Genomic DNA, 17366 nt, shown 5'->3' with positions numbered 1-17366 from the left:
GTCAGCATTACCCTGGAGGGGTAACCAGACTGGGAGGCCCGAACGGGTAGAGGAGCTCTAGAATGGCCAACCCTCTGCACCGACTCCGAATCGAGACGTCACCGGTGGCAGCGGGGGGAAAGACCACATGAGTTGACCAAAACAGTCGACAGTAATCGGAAATACTCAAAAAAAAAACCAATACACAGGTCGACCTTCAGCTTCGACACCGATACGGCACTCTTGGCCGGCAGGGGATTGGTAATTGCGATTGATTGAAGGACAACAATACCACCAACAAGCACGTTGTCCAAAACCCGTCTTTCGATTGTACAAGCCGCTATCTATCGGATTCCATCCCTCCCTTTACCCGGCTGCTGTGAACTACAGACATCACAGTCAGCATGGAGGAATACGGGGCTATGCAGTAGTATACAGACAGTCTTGGAACGCTTGGATTGGACATAGAAAAGGGGCGAGACTACGTGTCCGCCACGTCCTGCTGCGGTTCAATGTTTAAATCAGAAAGGGAAAGAAATAAGTTCTCTTTTGTAGAATACTCTTTCTGGGATCCGGCCCAAGTACTGTCAATAACGCCCGCAGATACAGCTTCATGGCCGCGTACCCAAGATACAATATAAACAAACATTGGGACCGTAGAAAGTCACTTGATATCAACCGAGCATGTCTAGGGAACCTTTTTGGTATCAAACTACATCTCTCTCGAGCCCGTCATATTGGATTGTCCATTTGTACTTCATGCCAATAGCGCATGATTATATACACAATTCATGTGCGAGTGGCTGGCCGTTTCTTCGCTGTGCGGATGGAATGAATGCTGCAATATAAATCAGGTGCAGTTCTCGGGTTGGTCCCGGCCAGGTAGTTTTACCAAGAAAATGCTAGGCCTCGGGCGCACGACACACATGGCCGAGTATCAGGGTCATTCCAGCTCATTCGTCCACATTCACATCGTTCTTGACCAACCGGGGTGGTCGTCGTTTCGCGACACACGACTTGTAACACCCTAGCTCCATGCTCCAAATGAAATCTCAAATGCTGCATCCTTCAAACAAAAATGCACTTTCAATACATTAAACACCATTCAAGGTCCACGCAGTGCCTTATGATGGTGAGAGGAATGGGATCAGGTCGTCACATCCTCGTGCTCCTTGGTACCATATTTCATGCCGAATACTGCGTACTGCTTGTCCACAGGTAGTAGGTTGGGTATCAATAAACATAGTGCATTAGACAGAAATGCTTGCTTGCTGCGGGCAAGCGTGGTTACTCTGAGAACAGAGGCCCATGAAGGGCGGAACGGTCGCATACATGTGCTGGGCATTCGTTGAAGACTTGATTAGTATCTTCGTTCATGCCGCCCCAAGGTGCTCTACACATCTTTCATGGGGGCATCAGCATCGCCGATGTCGTGGTCGGAATGCAGCGTGTCATCATCTCCCGCCACACTTGACGTCTGTTCAGGAAGACTCATTGGGCTTTCCGATCGACGAACATCGTATTGCTCATCGGGAGGTGAGAAGGACCAAACCTGGAAAGGAGTTAAAGAAGTGGTAAGCGGAAAGACAACAGCCACTTACCTCCATAACCGTACGACCTGATCGACTGGCCATGATAACCGCCTTCTCCTCCTCGAAAGCAACCCTCCAGACAGCTTCGGCAGGCTGGCTCAGTTCACGCACTAATTGACCGGTCTCGACATTCCAGATCTTGACACGTCCATCGCTACCGCCACTGACAATGCGGTTATCATCGAACTGCAGACTTGTAACACTATTATCGTGAGCAGCCAGCCGGTGGATGGGTGAATTCGTCAACAATGACCAAACTCTGACAGATCCGTCGGATCCTCCGGTGACAAGTGTATCGCCTCGCATCTGCAGTTGTCCAACAAGAGATGTGTGCCCTTGCAAGATAGCAGTGCAAACCCCGGTCTTTGGATCCCATACTCTGACACTAGTATCGAGACTTCCAGTGGCGATCCTGTTTCCATCAAAAGCAATGGCGTATATTTGGCTGAAATGGCCGGTCAGTGTGCGCAGACAACGTCCTTCTGAGATACTCCAGATGCGTGCCGTGGTGTCGTAGCTCCCCGAGACGACAAGATTCCCATGGATTGCGAGGCAACGCACGCTTGCTTGGTGGCCAACAAGGACATTCTTACACATCCCGGTAGGTAAATCCCATATCCGCAATGTCGTATCCCTCGAACCAGAAATAGCAGTATTGACGTCCGACATTTTCAGGCATCGAACAGTTGAAGTATGACCCCTTAGTGTGTGGATACTTCTCCCTGTAGACATGTTCCAAACCCGAACATCCCGGTCACATCCACCACTGACAAGAATATCGTCCCAGGGAACCATGGCCCATACCCCCATGACATGACCTTTTAATGTCTTTTGATGCTCTCCAACGGTGTTGAAAACGTGGATTTTTGCATTGTCCATGGCCACGACAATGTATTTATCAGTCAAATGCAGGCTGGTCACTACTCCCTGATCAGGAGTAATGTGTTTGATGATACTGTGCCCACCCTTTCTCCAAGCTGCTTCAATCAGGTACTTGTGTCTGAAGTGAGAATAATGAGACTGAGACTGTCGTTTCTTAAGTCGCGGACTAGACGAGGGACCGGTCGAGCCAGGGAGAGTCAGGTTTGGTGCGCTGCTCGATGGACCTACAATCGAGCCATCGAGACTTCGTTTCGGTGATCGACCGTAGCTGTAAGGGCCATGAGCAGATCTTGGTAGGGATAGAGGCTCCATTTCATCGATCGAACTGGAAGACGCTCTCCGCCAATTTTGTTTGTCGAGCATTCTCTTCCATAGCATATCATCATTTAATAGTTTATGCCATCGGTGAGAGACTTGGGAAGCCCGGGCGAGACTAAGTGGATCATCAATATACGACAGAACCTATGAACAAGTCAGCTTCGGGCCAACAGTATGCATGTTTGGGTCGGATCCTTACTCTCAGACACAATTCATCGGGAAGATGTTCAAAGGGGTCTTTTTTAAGTCGGGGAGAGACGAAATGGTGGACAAAACTCAACAGATGACTGTCACACATGTTCAGTAGTTCAGCCAGGTACCGTTCTCTTTCGGCGGCATTCAAACTTGCAAAATGCCCCCTAGCATCTCGTAGGAAGGCATCTTCGTTTTCCCCTGCAGATGTCCAACTAGGAGCACGCTGATATGGTGTGGGAGAAGGTGCAGGTGTAGGAGGAGAGGCTGGAGCAGAAGGCAGGATGTTCAGCGGCATGCCTGGTTTATTCGTCGTTGACAGGCGTTTTGGCCGTCCTTGTGATATGCTATGACGGGACTTTGAGGCACGTATCGAATCGATCGGTATAGGTTGGGAGGGAGGAAATTCGAATGCGCTTTCTTCTTCCAACGACGATCGGGCATCGTGGAAGCGACCGACGAGCCGCGCGGGATCTACTGAAACAGATCTCGAAGGAGTAGGTGAGAGTGGTCTATCAAGAGCCATAGGCTGACTTTCGTCGTCAAAGTCCATGTCGTCGTCGTAGTGACCAGCGACGTCTTGCTCCCGGGCAGATTATCGGAAGCGTTCTGAGGGAGGGTATCGGCGGGAGGAAGGCGCGGGCAACGATGTGAAAACGAACAGGTGAGGCCTCCGCTCTTGAAGATGTAATTGTTTTGTGTTAATCCATGTCAGCGCAAGGGGCAGGGGAAGGACGAGTTGAGTTGTGGGTGTGGAATGGGTGGCAGAAGCGACCGCTTATGACACTGGCACGGGACGACAGCGTTCTAGGCCGATGCAGATGATGCAGTGTCGTATTTGGTCGAACCGAAGTGGGCGGATGTGCTAACAGCGGTGTCACCAGGGTTGAAGGTCAGAGATTGTTTGTCAGCGGATGCTGAAGGCGCTGTGGTGGCGGAGATGCTTCTAAGCTCAGAGATGGAAAAGCAGTCGAAAAGGATGGTGATATATGGCAACGGATTCGACAGTCTTCGGTTGAGACACGATGATCCAAATGATTCGAGTTAGAGAGGCCGCAAGGAGCCAGTGCGAAGAGCTTGGGCTGGCACTGGGAGACAAAAAGTGGCGGGCCCTCCTAAAGCCAATCCTTGCGGCAATAGTCTGGCTCTAGGCACGCCGGAGGGCCTGATCTATATGCAGGCCCTCCCCTAGTACGACGCAATAGTACCCCAATACCTTGTACTAGTTAGTGTCGGACCAGGACATACATATGTGTTTGCCTCAACTTAGGACGGATTATGTAGAGATTCATTCTCGTTGGTCTTGGTCTTGAGTCCCAAGTAGTTCTCCCTCGTCTACAGACCTTCTGCGAGAAGGTGGGCGCTTCAGGCAAGAGAGCGAATCTGGGATTCAGGAGGTACTCACTTTGAGGTATGGATATAAGTACCCATTATCCATCACATCCAAGCCGGCGAGGCAGGGTTGGCGGTGATCCCCATCGGCATTCGACGAGTATTATGGGCAGGACCCGACTTGATGCGCTATACTCCAGAAATCCAGGTACAGGCACTGCGTACAGTGGGACAGTAAGTCGGGCAGGTATTGTCTGGCTGCCCAACCACCGCCCGATGGGTACGAGAAGCCCAAAATCATTCTGTCCGGTCTCAGTGATCGGTTTTGATCTCGTTCTATCCAGTCATACAATATAACTCGCTGTGACCGCAAATTCTCTCATTATACATCTGATATTGGTTCGAAAAGGTGAAAATCGTCTGCTGTGCAACACGAGCAGTTCGCAGCCAGGTATGAAAATGATCAAATAGTATATTACATCCCTTTAATGCGCATGCCCAACCTGCAAGAAGATGGGTAACACCATTCCGAAGCATGCCGCTGCCAGATCCCTCCACGACGGCTTTGGCCCATTCTGACTAGTCTCGCGGCCCTCAATATAACCGTTCGGTTGCCCATTGGCACCTTCATGGTGAAAATTTGAAGTTTCCTGCATCGAGTGCATGGCAACGTATAGAAAGGTGCCGGCAGAAAATAGCAGAAGCATCCCCGTCCACCAAGTCGTTGTCTCCGGGCTGTGGCTCTTTCCCCCACCCAGAACGTTGGCAAGAATCCAGGTGATGATTGCTCCAGCGGGCGCGGCTAAGCTGAAAAGCAGCAAATGTCCTCGTGCGGCTCTCTTGGAGAGACCTTGCTTGATCAGGACGGATGTCAGCCCAAAAGCCGCCGGTGCCTTGTGAATCATGATAGCAAAGAAGATTACGATGCTCAGCGCTGAATTAGTGGCCGTGGAAGAGGCTCCTAAGGCAATACCATCAGCCGCTGCATGGATGACCAGGCCAATAGTTGTTGCAAAACTTCTCTGAATCTGCGATCCTTGGGTCGACCCCAGAAAAGCGTCCCCAGCTTCGTCGCCATCGAGAGAAGTTGCCATGTTGAACCTGCGACCGAGATTGTTCAATGCAATGTGGTGTGTCCTTGTTCTCGGTTTTGCCGGTTGAGAATACTGAGGCACTTTGTCGATGAGGTACATGAGCATGAAGCCAACCAGCAGGGCTATCCCGATCCAGGCGTGTTGGGATCCTTTGTCAGGCTGCACCGCACTCCCTGCATCTTTTCCTGATCCCAAGTCTGCATCGTGCTCCTCTCCCATTATCCCAACCACATCAGGTTCTGTTGGTGTACGAGGAGGGTCATCCATGTTCGAGGGAATTACAGGCCCAGGTACGTCAAAGGGATCCGCACCAGCGTCCCCAGAAGTCCTCGCGGGGTGTATAAGCCATCTCGTATGGAGCTCTGATAACTGATCACTTGCGCTATGCACGAACGTTGCATCTCTGAGCGCGTGCGAATGTTTATGGCCAACTTCTGATGCACTGTATAACGTTTCCACCCCTTCAGGTATAATGACGACCAGAGATGTTCCCACTAAAACGCCCATGCCAATAGTTGAAATCATTCGTAGTCTTGCTGTAGACAGAGAAAACGCCAGAGGTAGGATACCGGCTAGAAACGAAGCGGTGGCCATGACTGCGCACAGGCTGAGGAGGGTGAAGAGGCCGTCCATGATTGTATTTCGAACTGACGGGGCGGACGGTGTTTGGACGAGGAATTAACGACGGCGGTAGTGACTGGGGTCTGGATTCAGCATCATGCTGTGAAATATACGAAAGCGCGACTGATGTTTAGGCACTAGAATAGCCAGAAGTGGTGGTTGACTCCCCTGAGCTCAAGGAAAGGTTCAAATGCCAAAGGTTGACTACGAAAAAGCCACAGCGTTGAGAAAGACCGAAGAGGCTTCCGCTTCCAGAGACAAAACTGCTAATCACTCCGCCCCAGTCAATGCACGTGCCCGCGCCGACCCCTGGAGCCACCTCGCCCTCACCAGCGTGTTCAATTCAGAAGCGCGACTGGAATTTTCTTGTGAATATTGGACGATCAGATATTTGATCATGCGCATCTATACAACTTGTGCGCTCAAGTATTCTGTGAAGGGAATGAACGTTACTATTGGGTCTCGCATCCGTCAGGGTTTCCTGACCGTTCGGTGAGACTTCACAAGAAACTCCTTTTCCACCTTTGCAACATTCACTGCAAGCTGTGCTATGTGTTGTAGAATATGTACACCTCCGAAACTCAAGCATCAAGAGATGAAGCGTAACCATCCTTTTTCGAAAGACCCATCGCTTCGTCGGTTGAAAAGCGGTACCACCGATGAAGTATTGCTTTCGTTGCTTGCTTGGACCTGCAGCCAAATTTCTGGACGGCTACCACGCCTTGCGGTCTGTTCGGATCTCCGACGCCTGATCAATTTTATACAGCCATATATCGTAGGGACGTTTGCAACGAAAGTTGAGACCAGGATTTGAACCGACGCCCAGAAGCTCCGGACCGGCTGGTACGATGCTTCTGCAAAGATGTATCCAATGCGTACGCCTGTTACCACGATACAAAAAAACCCCAGGCAGTACAGAAGACCCAATCTAAACTTTTCTGACAGACTGCGATTGCGGACCAGAACAAGAGGAGATGAAATGGCCAACAGCATCAGGTCGAGTACAATGTTTGAGATGGCCTGGGTGAGGACCTGAATGTATGCTCGTACACATCGGCCAGGATCGGGTTTGATCTGCCAATACAGTCGAAAAGGACGACATTCGAGAAATGTGGCGAGAACAACCGCGACATAGGACAAGGCTATGGCAAGCCAACAAGTCCGGATAGATATGGTGATCCACCTCGGCCGCACTTCGAAGATCCGCGAGTAGAATAGCAATAAAAGTGAAATCTGAAGCCAGTAGAACGTAGTGTCCAAAAGTCGCACGATCAAGGCGAGGACACTGCCAGTTTTGATCCTGTCGATGTTATGGGAGTCGAAGTAATGCGATTTCGAATGTAGAGCATCATTTGCAGTCCCATAACTGAGAATATACTGGTTGGCAGCTAAACGGCCTCCAATCATAGCCATCGCAATGATGCAGAGTACGGTGCTGATTTCGAATGCTCCTTGTCTGATCCTTGCAGTCACGATTCTGACGATCAAGATGGCCAGGGAAAGCCCAGCGCAGACCCAGCCACCATATCTTGCTTCATTTGAAGTAATCTGCATGGTTGTTGTGTTCGATCGATGGGAAGCTCGACGAGCACATGAGTCGCCGTCGAGCAGGCTTTGACTTCATTCTCAGTTGGGCGCTGTATCCCTTCCATGATGAGTACGAAAGTTGACGGTGGGGAAAGGAGAGAGAAGTGATGCAGGTAGAAAGATGGGAGCACCGCACTTGAAGGGTGGAATCAACGCGGGGAGCTGATTCAGCATAACGGGGATCCGAAAACATCCCCAGAGGCCAATGGTGCCAATCTCATGGAAACGAGCGGCTTGGTCTAGGGCTTGGTTCCAGTGCAAGTGCTTCCAGCTTTCAGGCTCTAAGCGAAACGGCTTGTGTAGGCTTGTAGCTGGCCAATAGATGGAAGTGCAGTTCCTAGGACTGGCGCCTGTCGGCAACCATGCATGTCGTTTCCTAATATGCTACGCGGTTTAATATCGCCTAGACCGAGGAGGCGTTCAGGGATAGATGTCCACTTCTTGAATGGGCACTTCATGAATTGAATGTAAAAGGCCAGGCCCTGCACTGACAGTGGAATTGATCATGAGATGTATATTAGCCCCAGGGTTTGCAGAACATATTGAGAACAGTGGACAGATGTTTCGTCAATGTCTACATACAGGTACCTAGCTGTCGCGTTTGGCGTAATAGATGCAGGTTAGCCGAGCCAAAACGCGTAAAGTACTTTGGCGCGACCGATCTGTGCAATCGGGCAGTGAAGCGTCAATTTACACAGAATAACATCTCTGTCCATATGTTCCTTTGCTCAGATTGACGGCGTAGTACTCTTGATACCCACGATATTGAAGTCGACGACATCACCTTCTCTTCATGGCGCAGACTCTGCGCTTTCCGTGATCCCTCCTTTTCTTCCGACTTGTTACCACAATGGCGGCGCCATCTGAAGAGTGTGAGTACTCGTTATAATACCCGTGCTGTACAAATCTTGCTGACGAGAAGTAGTCTCGGTCAACGCCAACGAAGCTGTACATGTCTCGGTCGTTCAGCCTGGACCCGATGGTCAATTGACTACCCGCCATGACTTCCACCCTAAGTTCACATACCCGATCGTAGGCGAGGCAGAACAAATCTTCGGGTACAGAGGACTGGATGTGGGAATCCAGTTCGCGGCTCATGATCTCCGCCCACACATCAAGATATCTTACAACAAAAAATTCGGTACAGTTGGCACTACAAGCGCTCTGGATCTAAACAAAACCTTCGGCAACTTTCTCCCACCCGTCGCATTTGAATCAGGCTTTGAGAAAGCGGTACAGAATGATGAGAAGGCGTCAGAATGGATCCCTCCCGGAACCTGTGTGAAGAAATACACAAGAGGTGGGCGAAATTTTGAAGTCTGGGCAGGATCTCTACTCGACCTCCCCATGCGTACACTAGTGGACAATATTCAGATCTTGATAGTGTTCTTTATTGAAGGAGGACAATTTATCAACCTCGAGGATGTAGACTGGACACTGGATCGCTGGAGGGTGTATCTCACCTACGAGAAGCAGTCCGTGTCTACAACTCCAACGGCATCTCCATACTCATTCGTTGGCTATGCAACGACCTATCGCTTTTACAGGTTTCAGAAACCCAAAGACCGCAGCTCAACTTTCACCTTTCCTTCGACGGAGACAATTACTCCAAACAAACTGTCGTCGCGACTTCGGATATCACAATTCTTGATCACACCTCCTTACCAGAGCACTGGTCACGGATCGGCTTTGTACCAAGCAATCTATGAAGAGGTTATGGCCGACCCGACGGTACTGGAAATGACGGTGGAAGATCCCAGCGAAGAGTTTGACAAACTGCGAGATATGAATGATTTCGATGTGCTCGAACCACAATTTCAAGCTGCAGATATCAAGATCAACTCGTCCCCATTTGCGTCCTTCGAACGCGGCAGAATAAAGTCCATTCCTACAGCAACGTTACTCCCTCTGGAAACCTTGCAAGCAATCCGAGCAAAGAACAAGATCGCTAGCCGGCAATTCGCGCGTATGGTTGAAATGTTCCTGTTAGCCCAGATTCCCTATTCAAATCGAGCCATTGGAGGTGCATCCTTGACCAGCTTGAAGGTTAAAGGCGCTCGAGCTCAAAACCCAGCCGATCGAAGTTATTACTGGTGGCGGCTCCTCCTAAAGCAACGGATCATGAAGAAGAACAAAGATCTGCTCATGCAAATCCCTCTTGAGGAACGCATCCCTCAGATTGAAGATAGTGCTCGAGGACAGGAGGATGAGTACGAGGGCTTGATTCTCGCATACGCACTTCGCAGAGACAAGCAACTGAACCAAAGTAACAACGCCGACGGAGAAGGCTCGGCAGTACCGCGCAAAAGGAAGATGGTGGTTTCTGACGAGGAGGATGAAGATGACGACGTCGCCACCACGTCTAAGAAAGCCAAAGCTTGATCTTTTGCGCTTTAAATACTCGGGCTGCTTGCTCTGTCGAGTAGTCGATAGGAGTTGAAGGTGACACGAGATTTCTCACAATCACATTGCGTCGGGTGCCGACAAACGATAACCCAAGATGGTCTGTGGATGACCGTATCAGCATGAGAGGCATGGTGAGGCTTGGATTGACCTCGCATCAAGCTGTACTCAGCTTCCCACCATAGTTGACTTGTAGTATCTCACGAATTGGAGGCGCTCTTCGGCCTCTTCGTCGGCAATGACACGCTCATCTTCGCTGATGCTGCTCCCTTCTTCCCACAGCCGATCAAGTTCCTGGTCATCGTCGCCCGAGACCGCCCAGACACTCTCCCGTAATCTCTTATTCCGCTCCCTGTCCTCTTCAATACGTTGTTCGATGGCTCGTTTGTCCATCTTTGAAACACTGCCTTTCCCACGAGGCGTCGGTTTGTGCCCCTCGTCGACCTGGGTAGGGGTGCCGCTGTCTTCGGGCTTATCGTCGTCGCCGAGTAATTTTCCCATCTTGTCCTCTTTCTCCTTGAGCCCCGTTTCGATGCCGGCTGTCACCTGAGCGCTGAGAACGCCCTTGTCGCTCAGTCCCATTACCACGCGCCGTACGACCTTAACATTTGCGCCTGATTGGGCCACAGCGTCAACGATGCGCTGAATATCTCGCCGGATCATGTCGACATAGGCTCCGTGCCCGCCTTCCTTGGTGTTGATGTCGGCGTGGTGTTCGAGGAAATACATGATGTTCGCCCGGTTGTTCATATTGTTCCCCCGCTCGAGGTTCTCGATGATGCAGCTGTGCAGATCCTCATCCATGTCACGGTGCTTGAGAGCATAGTGGGCCGTCTTTATGGATGCCGTCGCCGAGGCAGAGAGATGTGTGAGGAGGTTCGTGAAGCGCATGCGCACTTCGAAAGGGTCGGCCATTGTTCTGCCGCAACTGTGCTAAATGTCGAGGTTCGTCGGGGCGGCCGGCTCAACCACATTGGCGCAGAGGAGTGAACACGACTTTTGCCGTGATGGCTAGGTGTCTAGATGAGACGGGGGGAGTCTCGGGCAGCAAGGTCGCCGACCTGATTGTTGACCCTTGTGCTGTGCGTGTCGAATGAGGATGTTAAGCAATGAACCGCAGCCTTGTCGGAGTCTAAGATGGCTTCTAATTGGTGATCCCCGAACGGATATGGGTTTCAGACTTGATACAAAATATTAATATTTATGTCTCCCCGCATCGTTACACGAGATACGGGCTCGGAGTAGGACAAGACCAGAAGCTGTCACAACCACCGTGATAGTGACCGAACTCTCCCAGTTCCATTGCCCTCAACCAAGTATCTCAACATGACCGCCCAATTACTTGTTCCCAACGGCTTTCAGGCGAAACGAGACATGACTCTCGCAGTGCTAGGATGCTATTAAACCGCTTGTGGCCCTTCTTCACCCTCTTACACCGGTAAGAAACCCTCGGTAATGCCATTCTATTTGATATTCTGTTGTTCTTGACCAAAGGACCGAACCTTCTCCCCAGCCAACCCTGGATGGGGTACCACAGGTCCAACTACCGACCTCTCCAACAGCATCGGACAGATTCATCGCATGTGTACGGCCTGAACCGGCCAGAAAGCACACTCTGCGTATGGGACTACAGACCTAGAGGGACAGTTCTACTGAGCGAGAAAATCAAGAGCGTGGAAGGTGCGGATGTTGTCATCATAGGCTGCAAGCCGGACATGTTAGCCGCCATCTTGCAAGGAATGTGCAAAAGTATGAAAGAAGCGCTGGCTGAAAAGCTGCTCGTCTCCGTCTGCGCCGGTGTGCCGGTTGAGCAGATGGGCCGTGTCATTTACAGCGATGAATGTCCAGCCGATCCGCCAAAGAATGCATGTAAGTTGGTTAGCGAAGGGTCATGCCCAACACCGCTGCTGTTGCGAGCGAGAGCATGATGATCATTGCCACCACTGCCCTCCCCTGCCCTCCAACTTCTCTGCTGTTGTTGAGTGGACTTTCCGCAGGATAGGTAGCGTCGTGCACCTGCGAGCCAAGAGGACACACCTTTTTACAGCCCGTTGCTGTTATGGTCTTTGGTTCCCGGCACTTATGCGGTGAGTGTTTGGCGGATAGGGACCGTTGTCATAAGACTCCTACAGCAGAGATGCAGACCAACATCGCACAGAGGCTTGCATGGGAAACCAAGGCGCAATGACCTTGCATGGTAATGGAGTGACAGTTTGATAGGATAGGATGCGGATGCATGTCGAAGCCCTGGAAAATGTTTGGCGTTGGGTGGCCTGGGAGAAGATCAATCCATTATTCATTGTGGAAGCAGAACACCAAACTGATGGCAACATGTCGAGAAAGATTGATTTAAATTTTACATCTGAATCTTCACATATTTCCCATAGCCCTGCCTTATAGTTACACCATGATTGCCTTTACAAGACCGCGCAAATATCATGCTTAGTCAAACCGTTCCATGCGGACCGCAAGGTATGATGCAAAATAGAGACCTCAGTCTTTTGCTTCTAGTCTGACCAACGCCCGGCTCTGCCTTCTCCGAGCACAAAGAAGTAGTGCACACCGTGGAGGTTGTGGACGCCACGTTCGATCGGTGTCTTCACTGTGGTGGCATCCTGACCACTGAATTTTGCCTTCAAGAACTCTTTAGTCCATCGTGACTTTGGCGCCCAGGGCCTTCATCGTCTCCACGATCTTTTCGGCGTCTTCTTTAGGCACGCCCTCCTTCAGCACCTTGGGTGCGCTTTCGACGAATTTCTTGCTGTCCACCAAACTGAGACCAAGCATGCTCTTGACCTCCTTGATGATCTTCGGTTTGGCACCCGCATCGAAGGACTCCAGCTTCAGAGAAAACATTGTCTTTTCAGCTGCTGCAGGAGCAGCTTCTTCCTCCTCAGCTGCAGCCGGAGCAGCACCAGCACCAGGAGCGGCCGCCGGGGCGGCAAATGCCATGTCGGGGATGTTTAATCGAGACTAAGCGACAGCAGCGTCAGCTTCAGCTTGAGTCTAGATGTGCTGTATACCGATCGCAAGCTCGTAGCGATCTTGTCCATGATGTACATACCTTCAAGCTTGTAACGAGGTCGGCAGTTTCCAATAATGTCAACTGGGATATTTGATCAACAATAGCCGAGATTTTGGGATTTGTCGGAGCAGTGGCCGCATCTGTCGATTGCCATCTTTTTGTTTGTCTTGTCTGATACACATCGTTGCGTCGTGTGTGCTGGATGGCGGAGCTCGAGGAGGAGAGTCGGAGGCATTGGGAGGAAAGACTTCGTTTTTGCGTCCGAGCTGCCACTTGGCAGCAACGATACGTTGCGGATGGAATCTGAGTCGACATCATCTCGAAAACGGAATACCAAGGAGGAACAATGAGGCTCCGACTGTAATGACTCGAAAAACGAGGTGGGTGAACTGGGTGATCTCGCGAGCATTCGATGCGCACCAAGAGAATAAAATCGGACTTGCATCTTGGCCCCATTCGGAACAGCTGTTGCTGCCTTAAGCAGCTCATCTTCAACACCTTAACTTTGTTACTCCATAGTTCACTCTTGCCCCATCTCTCTAACTCGACAACTCCTTCCACAACCCTGTTGGGTAAAGACGTCTCATGGCGGCCTTGAAATTGCACTCCAACTTTATCGTTTTATGGCCAACATGTGTTTGACCATCTGGGCCGATCATTGGAATGTGCGAAGGCTTCCAGAACAAACCCCGAACTGCTTGCATTGGTCGACGGCATAGTCAACCCTGTCACTCTGGGACTCGACAGTAGACTTTCCTCATCGAAACAGAGAGTCCACGGAAGGGAGCAATGAGGTTGATTGGTGAGCCTTTACCAAGAGCGTCATATCTTTGTGGGAGCGGGGACTGTGATGGACTGCGATCTGTACAGCTACCCTTTCAGCACACGAGCCGTTGTTTGCTCCATATGGTACTGCTTATGGCTGCCCATTCTCGAAGTATAGTCCCCGAAAAAACTATTGTGGCATGACTTGTAGCTGCAGTTGGGATACTGTCATGATCATGATGTTCTTTAAACATTTCGCTCTTCAGAGACCTCACCAACCGACGGACTGTAGCAACACTAACGCAACGTATTGATCATCACTGACCAACTTACTCTGTGACCATGCCGTTCAGACTCTAGACTCTCTTGTATTCAACTCTGTGTCCTACTTCCATCGAGAAGCTAGCCGGGTGTTTTTATTGTTCAGACCCACTCACGTGATTCGGTTTCTTTTGGCCAAGTTCGGACTAGGTCCACTGAAATGTTGACTTCATGAATACATATTTGTTGATCGTTCTTTCAATTCTCCTTCATCACAACTGGTCAAAACACATTCCTGGCTAAGGGCACGACTAGATTCGATCTGGGGCTGTCTGACAGACACACAGACACATTTGGTGGCATACCGACCTCTTCAATTTCCAGTGGACCGATTTGATGTCACTACAGATAGAGCAACATGGAGGAAGTTGCGATTTTTCGATCTGCGAAGCGTAGGAAGACCAAGGCGCCTCGTCATCAAGAGTCGCCAACGCGCGATACCGATCGAGTTTCTCCGACCGACGGGCCGGGAGGACCAACAGTTGAAGATGTCACCGTCGAGAGCGCCGAAGCTGATGAAGACGATGTGTCGACCTTGGTACGCGCGCGGAAGAGCTATCGAAGTCGTGCTGCCGGAGTGCAATTCTCGACTGCGGCGGCTTCTTCGGATCATGACATGAAGCAGATTGACACAAGTATGGTTCGAAGCGACCATGTTCCTGAAAAGCGAATAGATATCTCGGATCGATTTACCACCGCTACCGGTCAGGTCGTTAACGACGATCGTAACATGTAAGAGTCTTCCTATGTGAACTTGGTCTCACCAGACTCGGTCAGCTAACCATATAAGGATCGCGTACATAGATTCAGAACTGGCCAAACGACGCAATCTCGCTGGACCAAGCTTCAACGGCCCACAGCCACAGCCTCATGAGGATACAAGGCCAACCTCGGTAACGACGTCAGGTATATCGGCTACCACGAATACGATACCTCTCACCGGTCGGCCTTCTGCACGTCAACTTGCAGAAGTCGACCTCGGATCATCTGCTCATGATAGAAATCTCGCGCGCACGCAAGCGGCACTGGAAAGGGCCAAGCTGGGCCTCCCTCCTGTCGAAGACGAACCGAAGCCACCAAAACCACGCAAGCCGCGACTCGGCCGTGACGGCAAGCCATATAGGCCGCGGCCGCGCAAGCGGCGGAATAGCGAGGACCTCGCTCGTGACGCACTTGTTGAGCAGTTGATGCGGGAGAACAAATTGGACCTTTATGATGCGACTGAATTGCTGCGGCAAAGGGAACGGGAGGCCGCTGCAGAGAACGGGGACGAACACTCGGGCGAGAGTGATGCGGATGAACGAATGGCAGAACAGTTCCGACAGGACTTTATGGATGCAATGCACGAGCGGAGACAGAGGGCCAGGGCGACAACACAAGCCAAAGCCAAAGCCAAGGCCAAAGGGTCTGGTGCGACGGAGTCCAGAGGACCGAAGCTGGGAGGTAGTAGAAGTGCGAGGGCGAAAATGGCTCAACTGCAGCAACAGTCACAAACGTCTGGGAAAAAATGATATCGACTTTTGCACAGCGATGGCCCCTTTGACGGTACCAAGTTCGATGGAAGGACATCAAACCATACTGGAAAGGCATGATTCTGTGTATGAGACTTTGCTGGATGATGCTCTCTTCTCGAGTATGGACCTATCAATGGTCCCTTCAACCCGGGAGCTCGGGCCCTTCTTCTGGGATGTACGTCCTATCCAAATAATAATACGTCAACTACACAACCACCTTCGCCACGTGTTGCGGCTGCAGCTACCAGTATTGCATTCACATAACCACGCTGGCCATTTCTGATCCAAGCTTCCCCTTCACTGAAGGAGAGCGAGGGGGAGCGAGGACCTCGGATGGGCGCGAACTCGAGGCAGGGTGAGGTGAAGACGCAACTGGAGCTCGGTGAGAGTAATGTGTTCGTCCTGGCTGGACTCCTTACATCCTCTGCCAAACAAGTTCAGTGTGCGTGTGATGCAGGAGCGCAGCGCAGACACATCACCGCCGCTGACTGACGTTCTGCTGAAGTCCACCGCGATGCTTTACTCTTCACCGCACGCTGTCTGTCGCCTCATTTTCCCATCCACCGCCTCCCTCCCACTTCACTGCTTTGGGCTCAACACTTCATTTACCATCCACTGCCTACCCCCAACGCGTCACCCAGATAGGCCATATTGCGCCAAGCTGTGTAGGCGGTGTGTTGGGAACGCATAAATATCTGCCCTTCCCCATCCATCCTTTCTCTTTTCTCTTTCTTTGTATCCTCGGTCCATCTCCATGGTGCGCCATGGGGTCACGACCTTGGTTGACCCCTCTTCCACCATCATCGGCTGGTGATGAGAAGAGGTCTTAGGGTAGCTTTGCCAGCAACAACAAAAAGAAGTCAAGAGCCCAAAAAAGAAGGCCAACCGGAACTCACAAAAGCGAAGCGTCATTGACCTCGAAGTCATTGAACACTATGTTTTTCTTCCCTTCTCTCATCTCAGCTTAGTTTTCCTTGGTTGTCTCTGGTGTGTGGAGGATTTTGGTCTTTGGTCGGATTGTGGATGGATGGATGGGTGGATTTGTTGGAGGATGTCGTCAATGGGTTTTCGAATGGGAGCAGCAACCTCACAGTCCATTTTCCTTCTTGTCGCAAAGACACCTCAAACTCGGCCATCCCCCAAAAGAAGGGAGTCAGAAAGAATCAAGAATCCGCCCCGAAAAGAAGGGCAGTCAGAAAGAAAGAACCATGGCCATTCATGATGTACTTAGTTTAGCTGTTGTGGTGTTGTGGTGTTGTGGTGTTGGTGAGATGTTGTGGTCAGACTTAGCTTAGCTTTCTCGGACTGTGAGGTTGCTTGTGGCCCAGTGATTGTGTGGTGGTTTGGACTTGGATGGGTGTTGTGCGATGGATTGGATGATTGTGACTTGGTCTTTTGGGGAGCCCGTCTGTCTGTCGGTGTGTCTGTCTTGTCTCTGGTGTCTGTGTGTTTGTATGTCTGTCTGTGGAGTTTGGTGGACTTGGATTTTGGATTGGGATCTGTGGTTGGGTGTGGTTGATGGAGCTGGGATGGCTGATGGAGCTGGGATGGCTGATGGAGCTGGGATGGCTGATGGAGCTGGGATGGCTGATGGAGCTGGGATGATGGAGCTGGGATGGCTGATGGAGCTGGGATGGCTGATGGTTGTGGTGATGTCTTGATGTGGTGTTGTTGGTTGTGTGATGTGGTCTTGGGTACATGGTGGTGATGAGATGAGTGCTTGACTTCATCTGCTGTTGAG

General features: G+C 51.0%; 8 protein-coding genes across 8 annotated transcripts; 3 read left to right on the top strand and 5 right to left on the bottom strand.

The window, feature by feature from the left end:
- Positions 1-1372: 1372 nt before the first annotated feature.
- On the bottom strand, positions 1373-3516 carry PV08_06009 (uncharacterized protein; the record flags this gene model as incomplete). The annotated part of the gene is made up of 3 exons (XM_016380348.1): positions 1373-1531; positions 1581-2915; positions 2971-3516. 3 exons carry the CDS (start codon positions 3514-3516, stop codon positions 1373-1375), a joined length of 2040 nt encoding a protein of 679 aa, XP_016236175.1.
- Positions 3517-4780: 1264 nt separating this feature from the next.
- Positions 4781-6022, bottom strand: PV08_06008 (uncharacterized protein; the record flags this gene model as incomplete). Its single annotated transcript, XM_016380347.1, has 1 exon — positions 4781-6022. The coding sequence occupies one exon, from the start codon at positions 6020-6022 to the stop codon at positions 4781-4783; it is 1242 nt and encodes a 413-aa protein (XP_016236174.1).
- Positions 6023-6598: 576 nt separating this feature from the next.
- PV08_06007 (uncharacterized protein) lies at positions 6599-7564 on the bottom strand (the record flags this gene model as incomplete). Its single annotated transcript, XM_016380346.1, has 1 exon — positions 6599-7564. One exon carries the CDS (start codon positions 7562-7564, stop codon positions 6599-6601), a length of 966 nt encoding a protein of 321 aa, XP_016236173.1.
- Positions 7565-8447: 883 nt separating this feature from the next.
- PV08_06006 (uncharacterized protein) lies at positions 8448-9979 on the top strand (the record flags this gene model as incomplete). Its single annotated transcript, XM_016380345.1, has 2 exons — positions 8448-8469; positions 8523-9979. The coding sequence occupies 2 exons, from the start codon at positions 8448-8450 to the stop codon at positions 9977-9979; spliced, it is 1479 nt and encodes a 492-aa protein (XP_016236172.1).
- Positions 9980-10168: 189 nt separating this feature from the next.
- PV08_06005 (uncharacterized protein) lies at positions 10169-10915 on the bottom strand (the record flags this gene model as incomplete). The annotated part of the gene is made up of 1 exon (XM_016380344.1): positions 10169-10915. The coding sequence occupies one exon, from the start codon at positions 10913-10915 to the stop codon at positions 10169-10171; it is 747 nt and encodes a 248-aa protein (XP_016236171.1).
- A 608-nt stretch (positions 10916-11523) lies between these two features.
- PV08_06004 (uncharacterized protein) lies at positions 11524-12400 on the top strand (the record flags this gene model as incomplete). The annotated part of the gene is made up of 2 exons (XM_016380343.1): positions 11524-11869; positions 12246-12400. 2 exons carry the CDS (start codon positions 11524-11526, stop codon positions 12398-12400), a joined length of 501 nt encoding a protein of 166 aa, XP_016236170.1.
- A 246-nt stretch (positions 12401-12646) lies between these two features.
- On the bottom strand, positions 12647-13343 carry PV08_06003 (ribosomal protein L7/L12; the record flags this gene model as incomplete). Its single annotated transcript, XM_016380342.1, has 2 exons — positions 12647-12973; positions 13065-13343. 2 exons carry the CDS (start codon positions 13341-13343, stop codon positions 12647-12649), a joined length of 606 nt encoding a protein of 201 aa, XP_016236169.1.
- A 1126-nt stretch (positions 13344-14469) lies between these two features.
- PV08_06002 (uncharacterized protein) lies at positions 14470-15622 on the top strand (the record flags this gene model as incomplete). The annotated part of the gene is made up of 2 exons (XM_016380341.1): positions 14470-14843; positions 14902-15622. The coding sequence occupies 2 exons, from the start codon at positions 14470-14472 to the stop codon at positions 15620-15622; spliced, it is 1095 nt and encodes a 364-aa protein (XP_016236168.1).
- Positions 15623-17366: the final 1744 nt, after the last annotated feature.

The sequence above is a fragment of the Exophiala spinifera genome (assembly GCF_000836115.1).
Source record: "Exophiala spinifera strain CBS 89968 unplaced genomic scaffold supercont1.4, whole genome shotgun sequence".
In the NCBI taxonomy this organism is placed as follows: domain Eukaryota; kingdom Fungi; phylum Ascomycota; class Eurotiomycetes; order Chaetothyriales; family Herpotrichiellaceae; genus Exophiala; species Exophiala spinifera.
This window is presented reverse-complemented; position numbering and strand designations above follow the sequence as displayed.